This window comes from Mus caroli, chromosome 11 (genome assembly GCF_900094665.2).
Source record: "Mus caroli chromosome 11, CAROLI_EIJ_v1.1, whole genome shotgun sequence".
Lineage (NCBI taxonomy): Eukaryota > Metazoa > Chordata > Mammalia > Rodentia > Muridae > Mus > Mus caroli.
This window is the reverse complement of record NC_034580.1, coordinates 101,876,811-101,901,205: the sequence shown is the minus strand read 5'-3', so window position 1 is coordinate 101,901,205 and position 24,395 is coordinate 101,876,811. Positions and strand designations below refer to the sequence as shown.

Here is a 24,395-nt window from a genome sequence, read left to right as displayed (position 1 = left end):
AGAGCCTACGTGGCTGCGTCAGGGAACCCAGGCTGTCCACTTATAAACTGGCGGCTTCAGCATGCTCCGTGAGCCACGCCCTTCCAGGGCCCTCACCCTGTAGCAGGGAAGGGCATCCAGGGCCTTTCTCCAAGACACCCAGCCACACACAGAGAGGTCACATGGGACAGGATGAGCCATCTATAGTGTATCCACACATAAAGCAGGAGGCAGCCTACCTGCTTCCTTCCCGTTTCCTAGGCTCCTCCCTGGCAAGTTCATTGGCAAGACATGAGCCACCTCACCTGAGCTGTTAGGAAGGCTGGTGGGAAAGGTTGTGGGGGATGGGGTCCAGAGGAATTGGGATTAGCTTCCTGCTTGGAGGAAGACTGCGAAGACAACCAGTCGTGCTGGGACTGTCAGGAGACAGGCAAGCAGCCGGTCCTGTCCCTGGCTTCCCACAAGGGACACAGACTCAGGTGTGGGGGAGGACCTTTAATTCGTATTCACAGAGATTGGGCAGGGAAGTCGGTGTTAGACCCTGGGTATCCAGAGACTAGGGGCTGGGCCTGGGGGGCAGAGTGGATGGGGACAGCAAAGGAGGAAGGCTCAGCTAGGGTATGTTCCACTCAAACACCATGCCCCCCATCCAGTTTCTTATGGGACACTCCTCTGCTGGCCTTGCCAGCAGGGTCACCTCAGGAGTGCCTGAGCTCCACCTCAGACCCAAACTGGGGCCCACGGTGGGGCCGGCGGAGGCTGTGATGGTTACGGATGTTGTAGAGCCGATGGGCGAGACCCACGGTGGCCACGAGCAGGGCGACGCCCAGGAAGAGCAGCACCCACTGGCCCACGCGGGCCTGCTGTGGCTCCAGGTACAGGCCCAGGAAATTGACGCGGTTGGACTCTGCGGTGGAGCCTTCTGCGCGAGCTGAGCGAGGAAGCAAGGAGACAGGGCGGTGGGCAGGGCGACGGGTGGGCTGGGGTCTTGCGTTCTGGCGTCCCTGTTCTTGCTCTGAGGTCAGACTGGAGACTGTCTGGACTGGGAATGGGGTTCAGCCCTATATGAGCTCTGGGAGCTGGTCCCGGGGGCTAGAGGTGGGGTGGGTGTAGTACCGGTGTTTGGCGCCCAGTTGTACTCCGGCCAGCCCAGTGTCTCTCCATGTCTCCTGTTCTCGGTGACGAGCCATTCTGTCAGTGGCTTGAAGTAATTCATTATGGCGGAGGCTGACATGTTAGGCTGGCCTGTGATCAGCTTCATGGCCTCTGGCCACGGCTTACTGTGGCCCAGCTTCATGGCGTCCCTGCGGGGGAGCACCAGAGAAAGGGAAACTGAATAAGGACCTGGATTCTTTTACCTAATCAAACCCATTTTCTCCGCCTAAACATCCCTTTAGGATTGGGAAAGCCTGAGTAGGTCTGAGGCAGGGGTGGAGAGGGGAGGGCCCAGGGACTCCAGGATCCTCCTGGAGGTGTCATGTCAAGGGTGACTCAGGCTCTTCCTGGCTGCTCTCAGTGCCACTCAATAGCTTTAGTGGTTTCTCAGGTTCAAAGAGTCAAAGGAGGTTCAAGGACACTCACGCCAGGAGCTTCCCTGCTTCCTTGGATTGGTAGATGTCACACTTGTGCAGGGGACCCGTGTGCCCGGCTGTGCGACACAGCGCCTCGTGGAACTGGAACTGGATGATGAAGCTCACAAAGTACCTGCGGTGGAGGGAACGGGTGACACACGGTGTGGGTGAAGTGTCTAGACTATAGGAAAGGTAGAGTGGGGCGGAGATGGAGGGGCTTGCTGGTGCCCCTCTGACAGTTCCGGGAGACACTGGATGCAGTCAGGATGTCACTATTGCCTTTGGTGCCATCTGAGCTCCTCCCAGCCGTGCCTGTGTGGATGCTGCCCACCCACAGGCTGCCTAAATTCCTGCTCCAAGGGGATCCAAAGAGCAGGCAAGAAGAGGTTAATGAAAGAGCCCCGTCAAATCCTTGGCAGGCTGTATGGTTTCCATTGATGGAGCAGAAGGGCTAGGGATTGCTGGGTGGAACCTATAGATGTGATAGAGCCTTCTCCATAAGGAAGGCAGTGGGAACAGTCTTATCTGAAGTAGCAGGAATTTCCTGGTGGGAACCTGCCAGTCAAGCCTGGGCAACCACACCAACTCTTGTTTTAAAGGTCCTGAGTAGCGGAACAGGCTCCTTCCTTTGGATCCTGGGCATAAACCATTTGCTACCCGCTCCTCTGGCACTTCCTCAGTGTTTGTGCAGGCTGCAGGCCAGTAAGATGTGTTTTTCTAGAGAGCCAAGTCTTCTTCGTTCACTCCTGTCTGGATAATTGTGCTAAGTTGGGACACTGTCACAGGGTCCATCTCAAGGCAAGAGTGAGTACTGGGACCTTAGGAGATCTGGTAGGTGGTGGTGGCCTCACCAGAGACTTGTCACCTAAAGGTCCTCACTAGGACACTGTCTAGGTTAAGGCTGATGGATTCCAGCAATGACTCTTCCTGCTACTTGGTCCTCTGCAACATTGGAGAGTGAGTGCTGTCTTCCTTCCCAAGTCCCAGACTCCATCCATCCTAGTATGTGCTGACTTTAGTCCTGGTGTCAGGGCCTGCTTCCCCTTGGCTTGCAGAGATTACTGGAGGCAAGACCTTTAAGAAGCTTAGCCCTCTTGAGAGGCCTTCTTTGTCCTCTGTGCCTTGCTCCCAGGTACCAGCCTGGGGACCAGAGACTGTCCTGGGACCTGCCTAGTCACAACTCTGGGTCCCACACCCATCCTTCCTCACCCTGAGTAAGTGCCCCCTGAGAGTATGAGGAAGGAAAGGAGCTGCCTGGGCCACCTTATGCTATGGCTGAATGACGCACAGGCTGGTGTGCTGACGCCATCCACTTAAAAGAGTAATTCACAATGGAGGACCACAGCTACCAGGTCTCCAGCATGTTCTGTGTAGAAAGGTGGCTGAGTTGTTAGCCCTTGTGTTGAGATCAAGGTAAGAATGTGGATACCCATAGAGGCAGAGGACATTGCTCAAAGAACATGACCTCTGAGCCCCAAGCTGGTAATTAACCTGTCCCTAAGCACCCAGCCTTCTACATAAGCAGCGCCTTTAGTCCCGGGCTGCAGATGACAGGATATTTTATATATAACTCAATATGTATTGCAGGCAGTTGGTTCAATTGGAGCAAAGGCCCCACAAGGGGATCTTGTCTCGAAACTAATCAATTAATGGGGCCCAAGTCAGTATCCAGCCATGTGCCAACTGCCCTGTCAGTGGGGGGTGTGGTGGCTCACATTCCAGGCTAGGTTAAGATAGGAGGACTGATATAAATTTAAGGCCTGCCTGAACTACATAGTTTGCTCCAGGCCAGCCTGGGCTACAGAATAAAACCTGCTTTGAGACAGAAATCCTACTGAGACTAGGCCTTGTAACCAGTAGCCAATTTCTGGTGAGGTTTCTGACTTTAACTCTTTAGTTGATGCGAACGTTCGTGTTATCCAAGGAACATTTAAAAAAACGGTCTTGGTAGCAGGTGAGTGGACCCAGGCACCGTGTGCCCTGAACCAACTCCTGCAGGTGTGATGGGGCAGCTCCAGCGTGGAGTGTCCAGTGACAAAAGTTTAAACATGAGCCCGAGGGGACCACCCCTCATGGTGCCCTCTCCTCCCTTCAGTCTTACCTGACGTATGGCACATTCGCAGGAACGTGGAACTTGGACCCTGGGTCAAAGTCACCTTGGGATCTAGGCACTGGGGGGCACAGACCCTGATACTTCAGCCTGTCAGGGAGGAAGATGTGGTAGAAGGCAAGTTTAGGGAGAACCAAATTGAAAGGGAGTGGGTATTTTTTTTTCACTTGAAGAACAGTCCTTGCATCAGAATATCCTCTACCCCTGCTTGCTGTGTCCCTGTACAACCACCCGAGGGGACCCCCCCCCATCACTGGTGTGTGTGCACACATACACTTTACTGGCTCATCTGTAGACCCTCAAGGCGCATGCAAACAATTCAGAGACCCCTTCCAATCCACACCCCCACCAGAGCGTTCTAGAACCTGAGGCTCCACCACTCCTGGTTATAGTTCTCCTTGGTGATGCTTCCATCAAAGACCCTCCAGCGCCACTGGTCGATGAGGTAACTGAAGGGAATAAAGGCGATCTTGTCGAGGGCCATCTTCATTAGAAAGTTGATGTCATACTCTGCCACGAGAAAGACAGAAAGAACACAGCCTCAGGTTCATGCCTGCCTCTTACTGGGGGGAGGGGGTGCTATCAGCTCAGATCCGGCTCGGGGAGGGGTGGAGGGCGCTGAGTCTTCTCATCCTTCTTAGGGATGATCTGTGTGATTTCCTCTCAGGCTGGGTCCTCTTCTCTTTCCTGTGGTCTATCTCAGAACTTTGTGCAGGCAGGGGAGGGACTACAAAATCTTCCTCCTTCCCACCTCCCGAGTATGTTACCCCTTCTGGGTCCCCAGCCTGGCCAACAGGGCCTCTGCTCTCTCTCACCGTAGCCACTGCCCTCAGTGCTAAGCAGGTTGAGACTGTATAGATGCTTGGGGGTAGACACTGACAGAGCCAGAATATCTCCAATAGCTTCATGAAAACCGGGGTTGGCACCCTCCCGGAAGGTCACGGGTAAGTCTTTGTACTGCATGAAATACTGGATGTGGCCCATTTCATGGTGCGCTATCACCAGGTCCTCCATATTCACAGAGGTACACTGCTTGATCCTAGGAACAGGGGTTGGGAGAAGGGGTGTCAGAATCTCAAAGGCGCAAAGGGACCACGATGCATGTATCCTATGAAGCAGACATACTCTGTGTGTGTTCAAGGAGCATGGCGAGATGGGAAGGAGAAATCCAGATACTCTAAGAGAGAGGTAGCCTGAGGGCCAGGAGCTTCTAAAAGTCATTGTAGCCATTCCTCTGCCCCTAGCTTCCCTGAATAGCTCTAATCTGCCCTGTCTATTGCTTTCTGACCTGCTCTGCAGGCCCACCCAAAGACATGAATTCTGTACACTGTAGAATGTGTGTCCAGTGTTTTCCCACATGCTTTAGCTTCCAGGGAAACACACAGGCTGTGGCAATCTGCATCGATTCACTTGAATGCTAATGGCCATGATGAATGACAGTTACAGAGCAGTCTGAGTCAGAAGGCTCTGCCTCTCGGAGTTGATCCCTCTCTCTTCTACAAGCCACTTCCAATGATGGCTACTTCTGCCTGGGATCTAAGCAGACTCTCCCAGTGCAGGCTCACCTCATAATTCTTTCTTATGGGGAGGGGGAGGGTGGAGTCTGCTACAATGATTTCTGATTGCTCATAGAAAAAGATTCCCACAGGAATTCTCAACCCCCTCCCCATGATCCCGATCCCCTGGTCAATTTAACTGGCTCTTACAGCTCCAAGCTCTAAACCTTTCAAAGGGTTTAAGGCCAGACAGCACTCCCTCACCCCACGAACCCACTTTGTTTGTGCCCTAGCTTTGTATCTACTTGTCTTTCTTTAAAAGAATTATTTAATTATCTATCTATCTATCTATCTATCTATCTATCTATCTATCTATCTATCTATATTTTGTAACTGTCTTCAGACACACCAGAATAGGGTATCAGATTCCCCTACAGATAGTTGGGAGCCACCATGTGGTTGCTGGGAATTGAACTCAGAACCTCTGGAAGAGCAGTCAGTACTCTTTACTGCTGACCTCCCCAGCCCCTGTATCTACTTGTTTTACTGGGACACTTCATCAGCTAGGGATGGTATCTCTGTCCCAATTCAGACATAGTCTTCCCCCTTTCCCCTGACTCTCAGTTGTCCTTGGGGTTTTCTATAGCCAATAGAATGTGGTAGTCATGTAAGGTTAAAGATAAAAAAGATAGCTGTGATCCCAGCACTTGGGAGCCTCAGGCAGGAGGATAACAAGTTCAATGTCAGCCTAAGTTATATAGTGAGTCTGTCTAAAAAGAGGAATGCTGGAGGGAGGAGGGACCCATAGCGGACAGGACTCTGTGCCAGCTTTACATTTAGTCACTGAAAAGTCTGGCTGCTTCTGCTTTAACTCATCTGCTAGCTTGTGCCAAAAAGAGGCCTGATCAACCACAAGCCGCTCCAGCCACACTAACCAGACACCCTAACCAGGTCTCCTTGAACAGTCTAACCTAGGCACTACGTGTGGGGGAGACCTGAAAAACTCAGCCAATAGCCAAAACTAGATTCTGGGCAAATGGCCCTAGATGAGCTGCTAAAATTACCCCACTTGTGTCTAGGGTGTAGTAACTTAGTGACAAAATGTCTTTCCAGTATTCACAAAGCCCTAGGAGTCACTTCCCCCTAGTGTCAATTAATTAAAGTTTTAATGTGTGTGTGAACCTGCCATGGTATGCCCTTGGCCATCGAAGGACCGAGTCTTTGGAAAGTCCATCTTTTGAAAGTCCATTCTCCCTGCACCATGAGGGTTTGGAGGATTAGACTCAGGTTATGGGAGGTGATGGCAAGCACCTTTGTTTTCTGAGACACCTTGCTGGCCCAATTAAGTTTTTAAATACTCTGAGATGTCTGTCACCTCGGAGTAAGGACACTTTCACCTGTAGTGAACACCTCCTGCGCAGCACATGGAGACTTGATGATCAGCTAGTCATTTTGTGCCACTAGATTTTGGGGCAGTCTGTTAGACAGCTGTAGGTAATTCATCCCAACTTTATAAGGACAATGCTTTGTCTGTCATTGAGAGTGGGTTCTGTGTCAGGCACCCAAGTGCTAGTGTGCCTCCCTGGGTACCAGCGGCATGCCCACAGGAAGAGCCAGCAATCTGTAAGGGAGGTTTTGCAGCCTACACAGAGCTTACATCAGGCATCAGGTCTGTGGCTGTAAGCATCCAACTGACCACTGACTGACAGAGCTGCCCAGAACTTCTGCCTCTCATTTCTTTTTTTTTTTTTTTTCTTTTTTTGGTTTTTCAAGACAGGGTTTCTCTGTGTAGCCCTGGATGTCCTGGAACTCACTTTGTAGACCAGGCTGTCCTCGAACTCAGAAATCCACCTGCCTCTGCCTCCCAAGTGCTGGGACTAAAGATGTGCGCCACCACGCCCTGGCCTGCCTCTCATTTCTTAAGTGGAATTTCCCTACCTGATACTCATGCCTGGAACTGGACCCAGCTCCTTGACTCTTGATTCTCAACTGCATCCCAAACACGCCCCACCCCCACCCCCGCCCCACCATCTGTCTTGTTCACTCCAGTTGAGGGGATAGCCACAGGGCCATACCCTTGTCTGTCCCCAGGCTTAAAATAAGGGTCCTAGTTCCAGTGAGACAGACCTGAAGTCCTTGCCATTGTAGAAGTCCCAGGCTGAGGGATGGCACACCACTTCCCTTCCATCGGTGGGCTTCTCTAACATTGACTTGTTCCAGAACTCAGGGGGCACAGGTAACAGCCCCAGGGAGGTAAAGAAATTATCAGCTTCCTTAAATATCCTTCTGGGTGTCCATCCCTGCAAGCAGAGAGAGAGAGAGTTCTTTGCAAACTGGGCTCTCTGATTGACAGACACAATTATGACAAGAGAGAGGATGTGAGAGGGAGAGAGAGTATCTGCGCCCCCCACCCCCGTTCCCTCAGGAGGTCCAGAGATGGCTGTCTTGGCTTCACTGACCTGCTTTATCATGGCCTCCGTGGCATCTATATTGGGGGCGGAAGGGAAGGGCGCCACCAAATCATAGATGTTGGACCAGGTCTGCGCCCACATGTTCCCTGGAGGCAAGTGGGAGAGAGACAGATGGCAGAAAGGAAACATGATTGTATAGGCTCAGAGAAATCCTGCCGGAAGAGGGGTCAGATCCCAATCCTGTCAATCAAGCTGGTATCTCTTGAGCACCAACTGTTTGCAAACTGTGCTGGGTATTTGATGTGTATGTCTCCCCACCTGCATACCCAGCCCACAAGGCCACTTCCAATATTGGTTGTAGGTAAAACCTTGCCAGTCATTAGGAATCAGGGTAAGTCTTTACTACTCATGAGCAGTGAGGGAGTCCTCCGCAGGAGGAATCTATAGTCCCTGGAGCATCAGTGCCCATGACCACCACCTCCAAAGTGCCAACCAACCCAAAGCACGTGGCATGTAATGACTTGTAATCCTGCCTGCTCCCTAGTACTGTGTAGCAAAGGACCCTGAGTCTGGAGAGAGTTACACAATCCCAACAGGGGTGGGTTCATAACTCCTAAGTGATGAGATTGGTTTTAACTGCCAGCAGGCCACTCTTGTCCAGCTACCATTACACTGTCCCCTCTGTGTTCTCTGAAGTTGTATTATGCCGGCCCCCGGGAGTCCAACAGGACTCAACCATCTCCTCTGGGGATGGCTAAGGCCCTAGAGTTTAGTGTCAGTTTAAGAGCCCAGCCCTCCAGGATTGGAGAGAAGGGTGATGTTCAGAATGAGTGGAAAGTTCGAAACTCCACATAGAGTCAGGAGTCTACGATAGCTGAGGGAGAGCGTGCCAGAGGAAGAGCGGTGGAGGATGAGAAGGGGATGGGAATGTCAGTGTGGGGGGGGGAGTATACTATACTAGTACAGTACAGTACAGTGTAGTGTAGCGTAGTATAGTTTAATATAGTATAGTATAGTTTAGTATAGTATAGTTTCTTATAGCATAGTATAATTTAGTATAGTGTAGTAGTATAGTTTAGTACAGTATAGTTTAGTTTAGTATAGGATAACTTAGTATAGTATACTTTAGTTTACTCCTCCCTCCCTGGAGATGAAATTGTCAGCCCCAGCCTGAATCCCCAGCCACCTGGAACATTCTGCACCCCTCCTGGGCTCCATGCTCTTGGTCACTATAAGTTGATATCTACTTAGATTGCCTTTCAACTCTCCCAAAAATGGATGGAGGAGGGCTAGGATCTTGGGACGCAGCAATGCTCCACGTGAGTGAGAATCAGACCCACAGTAGAACCACCTTCTGGGGGACGTCTCCCAAACGACCTCTAAATGTGGTGTCTCTGGCCTCACTGTTCCTAATAACACCAGGAAAGTGCTGACCCAATGGGGACAGAACACTGGTGGCCTCTGTCTTCTCCCTGGCTCTTCTCATCTCCTACTGTGTTGCTCCCCTCCCTCCTTCATGCACTTGGGATTATTTTAATATTTAAAGCCCTAGAAGGCTCTTGGCTGTCACACCTTGACCCAGATCCTCCACACCATCCCTGCCAAAATCTCACATCTTTCAAGGCTCATATGGAACTTCCCCAAGCCCCACACCAAGACTCCTGGATCTTGTTATCGCAGGGCATGATGGATAATGTAGTCTTTCCCTTAAAAGATGGTAAAAGGCTTGCACATCTTAATTCTGTGGCAGGCATGGCACCAGAAAAGCTGGCTCAGTGTTAGAGCAATTGCCTGCCACATATCATGAGTGGCCATGAGTTCAATTCCCAGCACCACAAACAAACAATATTTGTAATATATGAAAGACGAGTGGGAAGTTCCCCCAACCCCGTTCCACTCCAGCCTTGGCCTCGCTCCCTCAGAGCTTCTGGTTCTGTCACTATTCTGGTTTGATCTCTGCCCTGTGGCCAGTACTTTATTGTACTGCCCCTTTATTGCCCATTGACCACTTCCCTGAGGCTGGACCAATGTCCTTACCTAGCAGATGGGCAGGAATGGGGCCATCCAGGTTGATGTACTCGGACCCATAGTGGCGGTGCAGGGAACGGCGCACATAGGCATGCAGGTTCAGGTAGAGTGGCTGTAGCTCCTGGTACAGTTTTTCCAGGTCTTGCTCCAGGTTGTCAGACTCATATAAGGATCTCCATGAGTCCCCTGCATCCATGTAGCCTGCACAGGAGACACAGCCAAGCTCTTCCAACAGCCATCACTCACCCAATATTTCCCTGACACCTCTAGGGCCCTACTTGTCCCTGGCCTGAGGATCCCAGAGGGCCTCTGAGGAGTTTGAGGTACTGGAGAGCAGCCAGCCAGAGGTACCAGCATTGGTAACTCACCATTGAGCTTGGCAATCTTGTTGGAGAACTCCACATACTTTGGGAAAAAAGGAAGGATGGCTCTCCCCACCTTGTCTCTCCAGCTCTTCCATGCCCATAGCAATTCTTCATATTTCCGGGATGTGGCCATCATGTTTGTTAGATCTGGAAAGAAGGGGTCAGATGGCTTGAGCCTTGGTTCACCTCTCATCTGCTTATGAGGGAACTTGGTCATTTAGTTTCGGAGTTGGAATAAAACTAGTAAGAGCACTTGGAAATGACAAAGACGGGCAGGAAGTCTAGTGGGGGTGGGGGAGATGGGGAGCCAGCAGCCGCAATGAGCTCCTAGGGTGCCCAACTGGGGCGACATACTGCACACACACAATCTCAGATACTTTGAAAGGGACAGCTTAGTTCTTCTCTTCTGAGCATCTCAGTGATGTGCTTATGTGCACATGCAGGGTGTGGCCAGGCCAGAGCAGAAACAAAAGGTTCTCATGAGTTCCCCTTCCCTGGGAGAAATGGTTTGTGGAGTTTCACAGGCCTGAGTTCAAGTTCTCTCTCCCACGGACCTATCTCTTTCCAAATCTATAAACAAGGAAGTGACCATAGCCCTCTCAGGGATGGGAGAGCTCGGTCCCTGAGCAGGGGGCTGTGCCTTGTCATTGCTGTGGTCCTGGGGACCTCCAGCATCCTTTGCAAATTGTCTTTGGGCTGAAATTAATAAAACAGTAGCCACAAGGTTTGTGGAGGGTCAAGAACTACCTGAGCTGTCCCCAGCAAGGAGGAGAGCCTGCGTCTATGTCCCGTGGAAGCCACTCTGCACGAGAAACCCCAGTAAGAACACACAGGTGGCATCCAACTCTCAGGCCCAGGTGAGGGCCACACAAGACTGCAGGTGGCTATCTTGAAACAGGTGCCTTTGCCAGGATCCTGCCCTGCCCTTGCCCTACATGGAGGAGGCTTGGATCATCTATGTGGCCCAAGCCCTCACTGTTGAGCTTGTGCTCAGGGCCTCTACCCTAGAATAGTCTATGTCATATTCACTTGTTACAGAGAAAGGTAAACTTAATTAGCTTTCTTTGAAAAAGATTTGCTTTTCATAATTCTGCGTCTGATGAGTCACTGGTCTTCACGGACCTTTTAATTACCATGTCTATGGCCAGATGGCCTCGTCCTAGATCAAAACCCTGTATGGCAGCGATACCAAATGCTACATGTTTTAAAATATCCACATTTAGAAATATACACCCAGACATGCATACAAAACCCCAGGCATTCTTACATGTCTGTGTGCATGAAGCACAGACATGTTCCCTCTCCCTCTCTGCGTGTGTGTGTGTGTGTGTGTGTGTGTGTGTGTGTGTGTGTAGCTACACCCACTGCCTAAAGGGCAGACCCTGCCCCAGGACTCTTTCTTCCTTCTGTTTATTTTCCATTTCCCCTTCTATTTGCTATTGTTCTAATTTGGGAGCTGGGGTGGGGCCAGGAGGAAACAACTGGTAAAGATTCCTTGCAAAGAATGCTTATGAGTCTAGTTTATCAACCCTGGAAAGAGTGTATTGTGAGCGTATCTGTGTGGGTATTGGTGGGGCCAGAGTGAACCTTGGCAAAGGGGACATAGGCTGAAGACAAATGAGTATCGGGAGAGAGGTGGTTATGAGCCGGTTTATAACCGGTTCACTGTGGAAAGGTTCAGTAGTGGGAGGGATGGTGTGGAATGGTATCAGGCTAGGAACAGGAGGCCAAGTTCTAATTTGGTGTTTCTAGGGCTGTGAGATCTTGTACGATTCATCCCTTCCTATTTCCTTTTCAGGAATCTCCCTCAGCGAGGGAGGGGGTTCTAAGGAAGTCAGAGAAGGTGGAGACTCCTTTTGGGGGTCTGAGCCTCTGAGACATGTGCTGGCAAGTCTACTGCTCTGAGGGGCATGTAGAAAGAGAAAGATGGCTGAGGAATTCTGGGCAAGACAACTTTCCAGGGGCAGAGGATTAGAGAAATTTGGATGGGGTTCTGGTTCTCTGTGCGGGCAGAGCAGTTCTACTGGTAGAAACAAGTTCAGGAAACCCTTCCCTTGACAGCATGCTCATCCCTACCAGCCAGTTGCCCACTGCCACCTCTCTTTCACCCAGGGGTGCTCTCACCAGGCTCCAGGGGCATACAAGTGCCATTTGTGTAGCAAATGTTGGATATGCTGTAAGTTGTCTCCATGTCTAGCAGGATCTGGTTGTACTGTAAGGGGAAGAAAAGGGTAGTGAAGAGCCCCTCCCTCACTTTTGCTCTGGCACCAGGTACCATGGGGTAGGACCCACAGGAGCACGTGCCCTCAAAGTGTTACTGTTATGGGAATTGCGGAGACATGAAGACACGATCCCTATTAAGACTTGACAAATCAAGACAGCAGTGTGGACCCAGACCCAGGACGTGGTTCACTTCCCAGCAGTCTCCACTTCCTGACCCGCATGGCCACCTACCTCTTCTAATTCCTTGGGAGGCAGCACTGCCCGGTCCAGGTTCTGAAGTTTCTTTATGATCCGCTTGATGGTAGAGTTTTGAAAGTTGCTCACATCAAATGTCTTGGCCCAGGTACCATATTTCAGGGTGTGGTTGGATACCTCCGTGTTTTTCTCAAGCTGAGGGCACAAGGAGGTGGTGTCAGGCTCAGGATATTTGGTATGGTCTCCATGTAGGAGGGTCTATAAAGGTGGTGGTGAGGAGTGTTGCTTCATTAGACGGGTATCTTTGCCCTGACAAATACCCTCCACTTCAACTTGGACCATCTGCTAATACATTAGGTACAGTATGAGTTCCTTGGCAGACACCTGCAGTCTAGCAAGTAGGGAAAAAGAGCTTAGCATGCCTTAGGTGTCATTAGGATGAAGGCAGTGTGCTGTTAGAAGGACCCACCCCCGCCCACCCCCGCCTCCCCTGAGTATTCAGTGATTGCATCTTTGAAATGGGAAGAATTTCACTGCTTATGCATAGCTGCCAAGGGGTGTATGCAGGAAGAGAAGTTGAGGTACCAAGGACCCAGGGGCCGCAGCACATAGTGGGTCTTCAGCCAACATTAGCACCCAGTGGTTGGAGCATATGGCTAGTTGGTTTTCTGTAGTATAATGTATACTCTGTCACAAAGAAAAGGCCAATTTACAGGGGAATGATCCCTCAGTGCTGACAAACAGGCTGCCAGTCCTTTAAGGAGGGACACTAACATCGCTTATAGGTCACTTATAACACTGATGCTATAATGTTACAAGTCACTGATGCACAACGGATTACAGTCTGAGAGTCCTCAACTAGAGAACGATAACAAACGAGAGAAATTTGCTCAGGTGCAGAGTCTAAGCCCACTAAACTGGAAACTGAGCATTCTTTTAAATACTCTGTTCAGACTTTTCACCGATTTTGACAGCTTGGTGCTGTGTGTGTGTGTGTGTGTGTGTGTGTGTGTGTGTGTGTGCACATGGTTCATGCTGGAGTTAGTGGAAGTGGTTCCTACCAGGATCTTGCTGCCCTCTATGGTAATGTTGGTGTTATATTGCCAGCTGGCCTCTGCGTACTCGTTCAACAACACCTGGGCTGTCCGGTCATACTCTTCCACGAACCTGTCAGCCTTGGCTTCATCAGTCTCTAGGTCTGCAGGAGGTGAGGAGGAAAACAGACAGGCCTTGCCTTCCTTACCACAAGGTGTGGTCTCATTGGAGTTCCCTCCTGCTGGCCCCTGGCTCCTTGCCCCCTCATGGCCCTGCCCCCTTCCAAGAGTTCCACTTGGGATCTGGGTTGTCTGGCCAACTGTTTCTTGGTGAGTTGTTGTCTGGCTTCTGGTTGTTGCCTGGTTTGTTATCCCCTGGATGGCTGTCACGTGGTCAGTGGCCACCTGACTCAGGACCAGCAGATGGTGCCCACAGCAGAGCAGCAGAAAGAGGAAGCTGGGCAGTCCTGGAGTAGCCCAACCTTGGCCCATGGCCGCAGGAGAGCAGAGCCCTGAAGCTCCCACCACCGGCCAATAAGAGCCAAGCCTGCAGTGTGACCTCATAGAGCAATGTGCCAGCCAGCCTGACCCCAGGGGCCCTCAGGCTTGGGCACACTGTCTCTAGGACCCTGAGAGAAAGACATACCCATTTCTGCTGTAGGGCCCTGAGGATGAGCCCAGGGGTGGCTTGGCACTGAAGCAAAAGATACTGGGGCTCAGCTGGCAGCAAAGTGACCAGGATGCTGAGGCTTGGACCCAGAAGCCAGAGGCCAGAGGCCAGAGGCCAGAGGCCAGAGGCCAGAGGCCAGGACTTCTCTTAGTCCCAGTCCACCCTCACTCAGAGCTTTACCAATGCCCTCTGGATAGTTGTCGGGTAACGGTGGACGCCACTGATTCTCTGGCCAACCTAGGACTTCGCCATTCTGCTGATTCTGCTCCTCCAGCCACTGGCTGACCGGTTGGAAGTACTCCAGCAGTGCCTTGGCATCCAGGGCATCTGAGCCTACCAGGTCCTTCAGTACCTCCTGCCAGGGCCTGGAGCAGCCAGCCTGCAACACCTGCCTGCCAAGCAGAATGACCACTGTGGGCACAGGGGGACACAGGGTGGGGCCCACAACGGCGCCATTGTCCATTTGTCCCTCACTAGTAAAAGAACTCTAGGGTTTCGGGTGGTGGGGGAGGTCTCTGTGAGGCTGGTAGGGGATATTTGCCTGGCCCATGGCAGCTGAAGGCCTGCTTAATAAATATTTGATATGTAAGAGAGACAGGAGAAAGAGGGAGAGAGGGAAGGAGGGAAGAAAAGGGAGGGAAGGAAAGAAAAAAAGAGAGGGAGGGAGGGATGAAGAGATGGAAGTAGAAGAGGAAAGAGGGAAGAGTTACTCCACAGGTGTCTAGCTTTGTGGTGTTGCAACCCGAGCAGACAGCTACCTGCAGAAACGGCCTCCACCAGCCTCTTCCCTCAGCTCCTACCCCAACCCCTTGTTCTTGAACCCTGCCACATACTTGAGCTTGGCCCCCGCCTGGGCGGACTGGTAGATGTCACACTGGTGTAGTGGGCCCTGGTGGCCTGCCTCCTTGCACAGTGCTTGATGGAACTGGAACTGCAGCACAAAGCTCACGAAGTACCTGCGGGCACAGACGGTAGGGGGGTGGAGGGTGGGGCTAGGAGGAACGAACGTGGGGAGCTAAACAAAGGCGTCCCTTGCTCAGGCTCTATCCGGTGTCCTGCAGGTGACAGCTGGACTAAGGGCTGTCTGTCGGGAAGAAGGCAGAAACGGAGTGTACGTAGCCCAGGAAGGAGCATTCTGACTCTCAACCCTTGGGTCTGAAGGAGGACAGAGCAGGGATGTGGGTAGAGCAGAGATACCTGATGTACGGTGTCACGTTTGGGATATGAAACTTGGCTCCAGCATCAAAATGGGTTTCATTCCGGGCAACTGGTGGGCAGATCCCCTGATACTTGGTTCTAGAAGAGGATGTTTAAATCCTAAGGCCCTAGGCTGTACATGTTGCTTGAGACTGGCAGAAAAGTTACCAGCTCCACCCCTATCCCACCCCTTCCTCAGCATCCCTTCCACAGCCTGGAAAATGGGGGTTGGGGACTTCCTGAAGGCGAGGCTTCAGTGGGAAGGGAAGAGGGCAGACGTTGTTAGAAAGGAAGGGACAAGACTGGTAGAGGCAGGAGGTCCCCTGGGTGAGCCTCTTCTCACCGAAGATACCACCAGTCAAAGTTGTAGCGAGAGGGTGGGGTCCGTCCACTGAAGACCCCCCAACGCCACTGGTCCACCAGGTAGCCAAAGGGCAAGAAGGCGATTTTCTCTAGGGCCATCTTTAGCAGGTAATTGATGTCACTCTCTGTTCAGAAACAAGAAGAAAGAAAAGGGGGAAGGAGAGAGTCCAGCTAGGGCAGAGTGGACCTGGCGGAGGGCCATTTGGCAGGAGGCGAGGCTGGACAGATAGAGGAGGTGAGCCTCAAGTTCTAAGCCCCACTTAGACAAGAACTCTGGGTGAGTGCTAAGGTCAGGGTGTGTGCATCTGGTGTCTCAAGTTAAAAATAAGGAAGAAATGGAGTGGGGAGCAGTGGGGATCTACTGTGGTAGGAGATTTGAATGAGCCAGGCTGGATATGTTCCCCCCCCCACATACCTATGTCATTGGTAACATGGTCCAGTAGGCCGATTTTGTGCAGATGTGCAGGGGTAGAGACAGAGAGTGCAAGCACATCCCCAATGGCCTCATGGAAGCCAGGGTTGGCACCTCTACGCAGAGAGACGTGCAGGTCCTTGTACTGGAGGTAGTACTGCACGTGGCCCATCTCGTGGTGTACTGTGGCCAGCTGTTCCATCGTGACCCGTGTGCACTGCTTAATCCTGGAGTGGGGATGATGGGGATGAAGATGATGTTGAGGGCAGGACCAGAGTACTGGGAAGGCTGGTCCTGGAGGAACATGGGGCCTAGGAGGACTCTGCCCTGGGGTGAGGAGAGTTCAGGAGCTAGCAACCCTATTGACCCTACCCTGATCGACCACCACTCAAAGCCCTCCTCCACGCCAAGGCAACACAGCTGGTTGTCCCTCCAAGCTGCTGGGATACTGAGCTAATGTGCCTTATTGTCTTGGCATAGACCAATCCCCCAGTACAGAGGCAGGTCTGTGTCACAGCCGCCTCCCTTAGAGCCTTTGTGCTCTCCTCTCTCCAGGTCTGACCTGAAGTCCTTCCTGTTGTAGAAGTCCCAGGCAGAGGCGTGGCACACCACCTCCCGTCCATCCGTTGGTTTCTCCAGCATTGACTCCGCCCAGAACTCAGGAGGCATGGGTGAGAGCCCCAGCGAGGTGAAGAATTCCTCTGATACCCGGAACATGTGTGTGGCGTTCCAGCCCTGGCCAGCAGGTAGGGAAACAAGGTCAGGAGGCAGCCGTGTGGAGCCATGCCTTGAGCTCAGGGCTTGTGACTTCCACCCAGGACAGGAAAGGTATCTGAGGCTCAGTGGCCTCACTTCCCAAAGGCAGGGCACTACTGACCACAGCAGATCAACTCTGCCACCTTAGGTCACTGTTGACTATTGCAGGAAAGGGGAGGGGCCCATGCCAATCACATGACCCCCAACTCCTGTCTCATTGACCTACCTTCTGTACCATTGTACTGGTGACATCAAGGTTGGGTTTGTCTGGGAAAGGCACTACCATGTCGTAGATGTTCTCCCAGCTCTGGGCCCACATGTCTCCTACAGGGAAGAAGCAAGTGGGGCAGCTTGGTCTCCTGCTCAGCCATTCCCATTATGTATGCTATCCTGCGTGGGTGTCAGCACCTATATTCCCTTGGGCCAAAGGACATGTCCCCTGACTCTCTGTGGGCTCCCCAGGACTGGTGACTGGCGTCTTTTCCAATTATGCCAAGATCCTTGACTAAGGGGCCACACAGGCTTCCAGGCTCCCAGACTCATGTCCTCAGGTATGGTTTACCACAAGGCTGCTGCTAACCCTGACCCTGCAGCCAAAGCCATCGACTTGACCCCTAGCTCTGCTCTTTTCCAGTTTTCCGTCGGCTCTAAATTCTTGGCTCTAAATAAACCCCAGTGTCCGCTTCTCTAAAGCAGGATTCCAGGCTGGTGGGGACACTGAGCCATGGGGGGCTTCCGTGTAAGGAAGAAAGGTTATGATGTTCCACACGCCTGAGGCACTGTGAGGGTGACCCATCGTCCCTCCTCTAGGCATCCTCCTGCACCCGAGCTGCTCTGGGCAGCAAGGTTCAGGTTCTTACCCAGCAGATGGGCAGGAATAGGTCCCCGGAGATTGACGTATTTGTCCCCATAGCGGCGGTGCAGTGCGCGGCGGACGTAGGCATGGAGGTTCAGGTAGAGGGGCTCTAGTTGGTGGTAGATACGTTCCAGGCTCTCCTCAAAGGAGGGGGACTCATACCAGGAGCGCCAGAAGGCTCCTGTGTCCGAGAAGCCTAACAGGGTGGGAGAGTGCAGGTCAGGCCCAGAGCTTTGGCTGTCCACATCCTAGCTTCAACTCTACCTTTGTCCTGATTCCAAGCACTGGAGTGAGACTTGCTCAGGCTGGCCTTGAACTCAAGATCTTCCTGCCTCAGTCTTTCCAGCTCTGGGATTACAGTTGTGTGCCATAACTAGCCCCACCCCCTCCTCATTTCAAAGCCAGGGTCTCACTGTGTAGTCCAGGCTGGCTTCAAACTCTTCCTCCTTCTACCTCAGCCTTTCAAATACTGGGATTACAGATATGGGTCACCATATCAAGGTCCACTCTAGGCTCCAGCAAAACAGGTCCAAGAACACAAAGAGGTAGAGAGTCTTAGGGCCAGGAGCAGTGCCACAGGTAGTACCAGGAGCATCAGAAAAAAGGGACAGGACAGCAGGGTCTGTTGGCTACAGATTTCATACCATCCCCACTAGCTAGGAGACCTTGAGACCACCAGACTGGCTGTTTTATCTAGCTCAGGGGTTTAGGGCTCACTGGGGACAGCAGACAAGAATGCCTTATAAGATAGGAAAGGTGGCTGTCCATCCATGGAAAGAAAGATGCAGGCTCACCGTCTTGTCTGTAGGCTTCGTTACTGATGGCGGTAAAGTCTTGATAGAGGGATTTCAGTGGGATACCCACAGCATCATGCCATCCCTCCCAGGCAAACAACAGCTTGGCATAGCTTCGTGAGGAAGCCAGGATGTTGGTGAGCTCTGAGAGGTAAGCAGGATCAGTTATGAAACCAGAGGTATAAACCAGTCTTCATTCCCACCAGCTTCCTCACGCATTACAGTATCCCCAGACCAAGGGCAGCCTATGGGCTTGGGGAGATGAGGCTATCCAAAGAAAGCACCAGGCAGGACCCTGCTCCCAGGAAAATGTCTAAGGCAGTTGACACAGAAAGGACATTTAGAGGTTAGAATAGACAAACCCTCCATGGCCCGTTGCATAGAACGGCGAAGCACCAAGGGACCCAAGGCTTGTGGGAAGCTTTTGGGGAAGGTGAAAGGACCCCTAAAAGGAGAGCTAGGTGGCCAGATGGTGGTGGAGGGGTGGGCTAGCCCAGTGGTTCTCAACCTTCCTAATGCCTCCACCATTTATACAGTTCCTCATGTGGGGACCCTCAACCATAAAATTATGTCTGTTGTTACTTTACATCTGTAATTGTGCTACTGTTGTGAATCATAGTGTAAATATCTGTGTTGGGTAAATATGGTCTTAGGTGACCCCTGTGGAAGGGTTGTTTTGACCCCCAAAAGAGTCACAACCCACAGGATAAGAACCGCTGTTCTAGAGGTTCCCCGAAGTGAGTTTGCCAGAAGCAGTAAGGGTGTGAGGCAGAAGTGTGGGTACATCTGCACATTCCAGCCCCAATGGGGTACCAGTGCCTTTGGTTTACTGACAGACATCATCCTAGAGGTGACCCAAAAGGACCAGGAAACCCCAACTAAGATTGGACAGGACCATACCTGGGTCCAGGGACCAGCAGGTGGCAGTCTTGTTGGGGAAGCAGACCTTGCCAGTGGAGTAGATTCTGCTCATGTTGTTTAGCAGAGAGTTGTACTGCCAAGTTGGAGTTGAGGAAATATTAGTGACCAAATATTAGCCCCTGGAGTTAATCTTCCCACCCCTGTGGCTGGAAGGAAAAAGCGGCCTGGAGGAAGGATGTGGCTCAGACAAGGCTACCCAGTTCTTCCAACCCCTACTATACTGGTGCCCCTTTCAGTGCAAGCAGCCTTTGTAGGTGGTACCCACTGACCAGAGAGCCGAGGCAAGCATCAGCTGGTCTCCAGCTCACAGCGGGCATGAATCCCTGCTATCCCCTGGCCTTTGTGCTGTGTGTGAGTATGAGAGAGAGAGAGAGAGAGAGAGAGAGAGAGAGAGAGAGAGAACACATCTCTCTTTGTGTGTGCAATACAATTCTGAGTATGAACTCCAGGGCCTCACACTAATTCAGCTACCTGCCAGCTACCGTGTTTGGCTTTCTACTCCACAATACAAAGTAACTTGTCACATCATGCATCTGGAGGGAAAAGCCCATGAACAGCACTCTTTCCCCAGATTCCTGATAGCCAAGGTCCAAACAGACTATCAGTCCCTTCCTGTTTGCCGGGCTGCTTTCCCAACCACAATAGGCACTTGGGGAGCTCAAGTTCTGCCTCCACCCTCAGACCCACCTGCTGCCGCTGGGCCAGGGGCAGGTTGGCAGGTCCTAGGGTCCGAATAGATCCGATGATCCTTCGCAGCTTGGAGTCAGTAAAGTTCTGCCACATGGACTCATACAACTCCTTGGCCTTCTTGCCCCAGACCTCTGCAAACTCCTGACTGATCAGGGCTGCTTCCTCCTGTACTCACCAGGAGGGTAGAAAGAGTAGCCCAGCTTAGAAAGAGGCTCATGTAGGAGAGACTACAGAACCGAGAGAGCAGAGGTAGGCTAAGGGCTTCCAGACCCCTTGTTCCTGCAGAGATCCTGTCCTGGGGATGAGCTTGCAGGGGCAGCACTCCTCCTCCTGAGCCCTCTGGTTGGAAAGTGTGGGAATCTAATTCAAAGAGAACAATGAAGGACAAAATTGGGGCCAAAGTAGGGGACAGTGAGTGGAGGGCCAGGGAAAGAAACTCAACAGGAGATCAGGCAGATGCCAAAGGGCAAGGGCTCTGCAGCCAAGCCGGGTACCCTGTACGCAGACAGCCATCGCCCCAACCCTTGATGCCGCTTCGGGAGGATTTTGGCCTCTGAGGAGCCAGCTTCATCCACTCCATTCCTGTGTTGGCATGGATCACGTGCCCAGCCCGTACTGGAGCATCATTGCCTGTCTAATGCGCAGAGCGGGTGGGAGGGTCCGGCCTATGGCAGGGCTCCCATTAGGGACCTCAGTGCTCAGGGTTGAGGCTGAGGGGGGCTCTGGCGTCTGCTGTCCGCCCTAGGCGACGGACCGCAGGCCTGTGATTGGCCGCTGCGTCCTGCTGCGCCCCGCCCCCGCCCGGGCCCGGGCACCCACCTGGCGCCGCGCGTTCTCCTCTGTGATGTTGGTGTCGTGAGCCCAACTGGCCACGGTGCTCTGGAACATCACCTCCTCGGCACTCGAGTTATAGCTTTCAGCGAAAAGCTGCGCCCCTGCCTCGTCCGGGGAAAAGTTGCCCGGCTGCAATCCAGGGTCGAGTGCCGGGGCGGGCGACGGCTGCAGCAACAGCACCAGCAGCGACAGCATCAAGAGCAGAGGCGACAACGGCCACCGCCCCCGCTGGCCGAACGTGGCCCCCATGGCGCGGTGCGCGCGGTGCGGCGCTGCCCCTTCTCCCGTGCCGCGACCGCCCTGCGGATTATAAAACCCAGCCACCGCCGCCTCCCGACACACCCCCACCTCCCCGCCCCTCCGCGCTTCCTCCTCGCTCCAAAGTCCCCGGCAGCGCGAACCCGGCTGATTCCCCGCCCGCCCTGGGCAAGGAGAGCCCTGTGGGGCCAGGGAGCAGCCTGGATGGAGAAATGGGGCTAGATCGGGCTCTCTCAGAGGAAGCTAGGAAAGGGTCCCTGCCCGCTGCAAACACTGCTGCGGCCCAACCGAGCCCTCTGGCCGCCACCACGTAGTCTCAGGCCACAGAGCCCAGCAGGTTTGGCATAACCCTCCAAGCCTTTCCGGGCTCTTGAGCAACAAGGAGGCAGGGGTGGCTGGCTGGTGCCACCGGGATGGACTTAAGGTTGCCAGGTCATGGAGGAAAGGGGTCGCCTGCGTGGGCGCAGGAAGTTTAGGAGTCCTGACAGGTGCCTTGGCTAGGTGCTGCAGATGTCAGCAGCCATTTCACCTTGGGCTTCGGTTGTTGGGATGCCTCGAAATAGGGTCTATTCTACTCTATGAGGGGAAGCCATAGACTAGGCCACCAGCAATGGCATGCCTGCTCCTACTCTTTGGATACACAGCTGACAGTCAGTCGGCTGTTCAACTCACAAGAACCATCCATCATGCATGGTCCCAACAGAGCCTTAGAACCTCGCAGTTGCACGCTTTGAAAGCTAAAAAAAATGTGCCTTAGAGATTACAACAACCCCCTGCTTTTTAAAAATGGAGAAATTACCCCTGAGACAAATTGGCTTCAAGTCACCTCAGGTCTCCACACTCCCAGTCATTTCCCTGTCTCCTCCACCCGTCCCTCAAAGTGACAGGCCTGGGGGAGGGAGAATCAGGTCCTCTTAATGTATCAGCAGCCTGTGAAGTTAACCTCTGAGCACCAGGGCTGTGCCCCCAAAGAGGTGGGAGGACCCTTGTCCTTGCCAGATGGGGTGATGGAGTTCACATGGGAGATTGTGTGACCTGCAGGACTCAGAGTGAGACTGTGCTGGCCTGTCAGGTGACTTGCTCCCAAAGAGGTCCCAGGGGACTGGAAGAGATGGAGAAAGGAGGCAGGAGCAAGGGGCCACCTGCTGAGAACTTAGGTGGTCCATATTGCCTGGGCTCCCAGGATTTGAGGGCTGTGGGTTTGTGTGAGCTATTGTGTTTCTGGAGGAAGCAGGCTGTCCTGGTGGAGGTTTTGGAGGGGATTCTGAGAGTGGTACCTATGGAGTTCAGAAAGAGGACCCCAAAGAGGAGGGTGGGCAGGCAGGGGTAAGTACAGGCCTTAGCTTGTATTGAGCTCATCTGGTCTGATTTGTGTTGTTTGTTTTTCTTTTTCTTTTTTCCCCTCTGTCAGAAACAGAACTGAAAGCAAGGAGAGAGAAAGACAGGGTGGAGCTGGAGGCCCGACTGTCTCTGAAGAGCTCCTGAGTACCAGGCCAGAACAGTGGAAGAGCAGGCTGTGCTTTCTGCTGGCTCATTCTCAGGCCCAGCTGTGTGGCAGTGTGACATCCTCTATACTCTCCGATTAGGGACTAAGTTCAGGAATGAACAGCTCTGCCTTACAGAAAAGTGACGAAATCAAAGACTAACTACTGTGATAAAATAATGTAACCTTGCTTACTGATAGCCTGGGTACTTGGAGTCACCACCCTCCTTCCTCAAGGTGACAATATATTGTAAGAGCTTGTTGAAACACAGGGCTTTCCACTATGCCATACTTTTGGGGGAAGCGGATACAGACTCTTTCAATCTGCTTTATTCTCTGTGGGTTTCCCAGAGCTTAGCATGCACTTGTCACAAAGAAGGGAGCACAGGGGTGACATGAATGGCTGGCGTTCGAGCACATGCTCCTGACGGGGAGCTCCCGGTCTCTGCAAGAGCGATCTATGACGAACCTCACCAACTTGGAATTTACAGTAACACATCGAATATCGTCATACATCAAAGTTAAAAATAATAACTTTCTCTATTTTTAGGGTCTTGTTCATGAAGGAGAGGGAACATAAGAGAAATATACCTTACACTTGTATTGCACGTTGGATGTTTCTGTACCCTTATGTGTGAGTGGTATAATTTGACGTTTAGATATCCCCGGGAGGTAGGGAAGTGGTAAGGTTTTCTCTCCCCTGTCAGCTCCCTCCCCAGATGCCACAGACTGTGGAGGAGGCTCCCAGCCCTGCAGGAAGATCTAATTAGGATGAGGCCAGTGAGGAGTTGTGCAGATCCTGCCCACCTGTGCAGACGGGGCCTGCTCGTTCAGCCAATCTCTCACCTTTTAAATCCTTTCCAGTTACTCGTAACTACAGAGCCGAGGGAAAATCCTTAAAAATAAACTCATCACTAAGCATTGGTGGTATTACTTGTGGAATCCTTACCCTTGGGAAACCAAGGCAGGAGGACCAAAAGTTGGGAGTCAGCCTGGGCTACATGAGTTCCAAGTCCATCTCGGACTATGTAGGAAGACTTTTCCACAAACAACAACAGAGCCAAAAAACACACAACGCAAACGTGACCAACAGGAAAGAGTCTGGAGAGATGGTCCCGTGATTGAGAACATTTGCTGCTCTGGCCGAGGACCTGAGTTACCAGCACCCACACTGGGCAGCTCCCAGGGCCTGTAACGCCATCTTCTGGTGGGTCTGATGCCCTCTTCTGGCCTCTGTAGGCACTGCATGCATGTGGGACGCAGACACAAACACTAACACTCATCAAAAAAAAAAAAAAAAAAAAAAAAGAACTGGGAGCTCAGAAACAAACCCTTATGTTTATTTCTATTGCTTTTTGTTGTCAGTGTGCCATGTAACCCAACAAGCTACTTTAAAAAAAATGTCATTCGAAGGAGGTGCAGGGTGATATTGCCAACTACCCCTGGTTATCAGTCGCTCCTTGTAAACAAGCATTACAGATTATTATTTTACAACATTGTATTTATCTCATGGTTAGCCTTTGGTTTCGCAATAAGGCACAGCTTCAACTAACAGCAATTTTGCCTGACTGCTGGGATAATAGAGGTGTGTACTACTGTGCCCAGCTGTTCAGTTGATTTGTGTGTGGTATATGTAAATGTGCCTGTTAGTGTGGGGGCCATACATAGAGAGGCCTGTGGTCAATGTCTAGTGTCTCAATTGCTCTCTACCTTATTTTAAAAGAGGGTCTCTCACTGGACCTGGTACTC

At 52.2% G+C, this 24,395-nt stretch overlaps 1 protein-coding gene across 1 annotated transcript; it reads right to left on the bottom strand.

Annotated features, from left to right (window-relative positions):
- Positions 1 to 461: 461 nt before the first annotated feature.
- Positions 462 to 21,193, bottom strand: Ace (angiotensin I converting enzyme). The gene is made up of 25 exons (XM_021176406.2): positions 20,891 to 21,193; positions 20,069 to 20,236; positions 19,361 to 19,454; positions 18,461 to 18,604; positions 17,671 to 17,862; positions 17,037 to 17,134; positions 16,617 to 16,789; positions 16,058 to 16,281; positions 15,623 to 15,767; positions 15,280 to 15,378; positions 14,916 to 15,038; positions 14,263 to 14,474; positions 13,440 to 13,576; positions 12,415 to 12,573; positions 12,085 to 12,172; positions 9,964 to 10,107; positions 9,605 to 9,796; positions 7,616 to 7,713; positions 7,284 to 7,456; positions 4,476 to 4,699; positions 4,026 to 4,170; positions 3,652 to 3,750; positions 1,561 to 1,683; positions 1,096 to 1,283; positions 462 to 910 (listed from the first exon to the last, which is right to left on the bottom strand). The coding sequence occupies exons 1-25, from the start codon at positions 21,152 to 21,154 to the stop codon at positions 678 to 680; spliced, it is 3,939 nt and encodes a 1,312-aa protein (XP_021032065.1). The 5' UTR covers positions 21,155 to 21,193; the 3' UTR covers positions 462 to 677.
- Between the last annotated feature and the right edge of the window lie 3,202 nt (positions 21,194 to 24,395).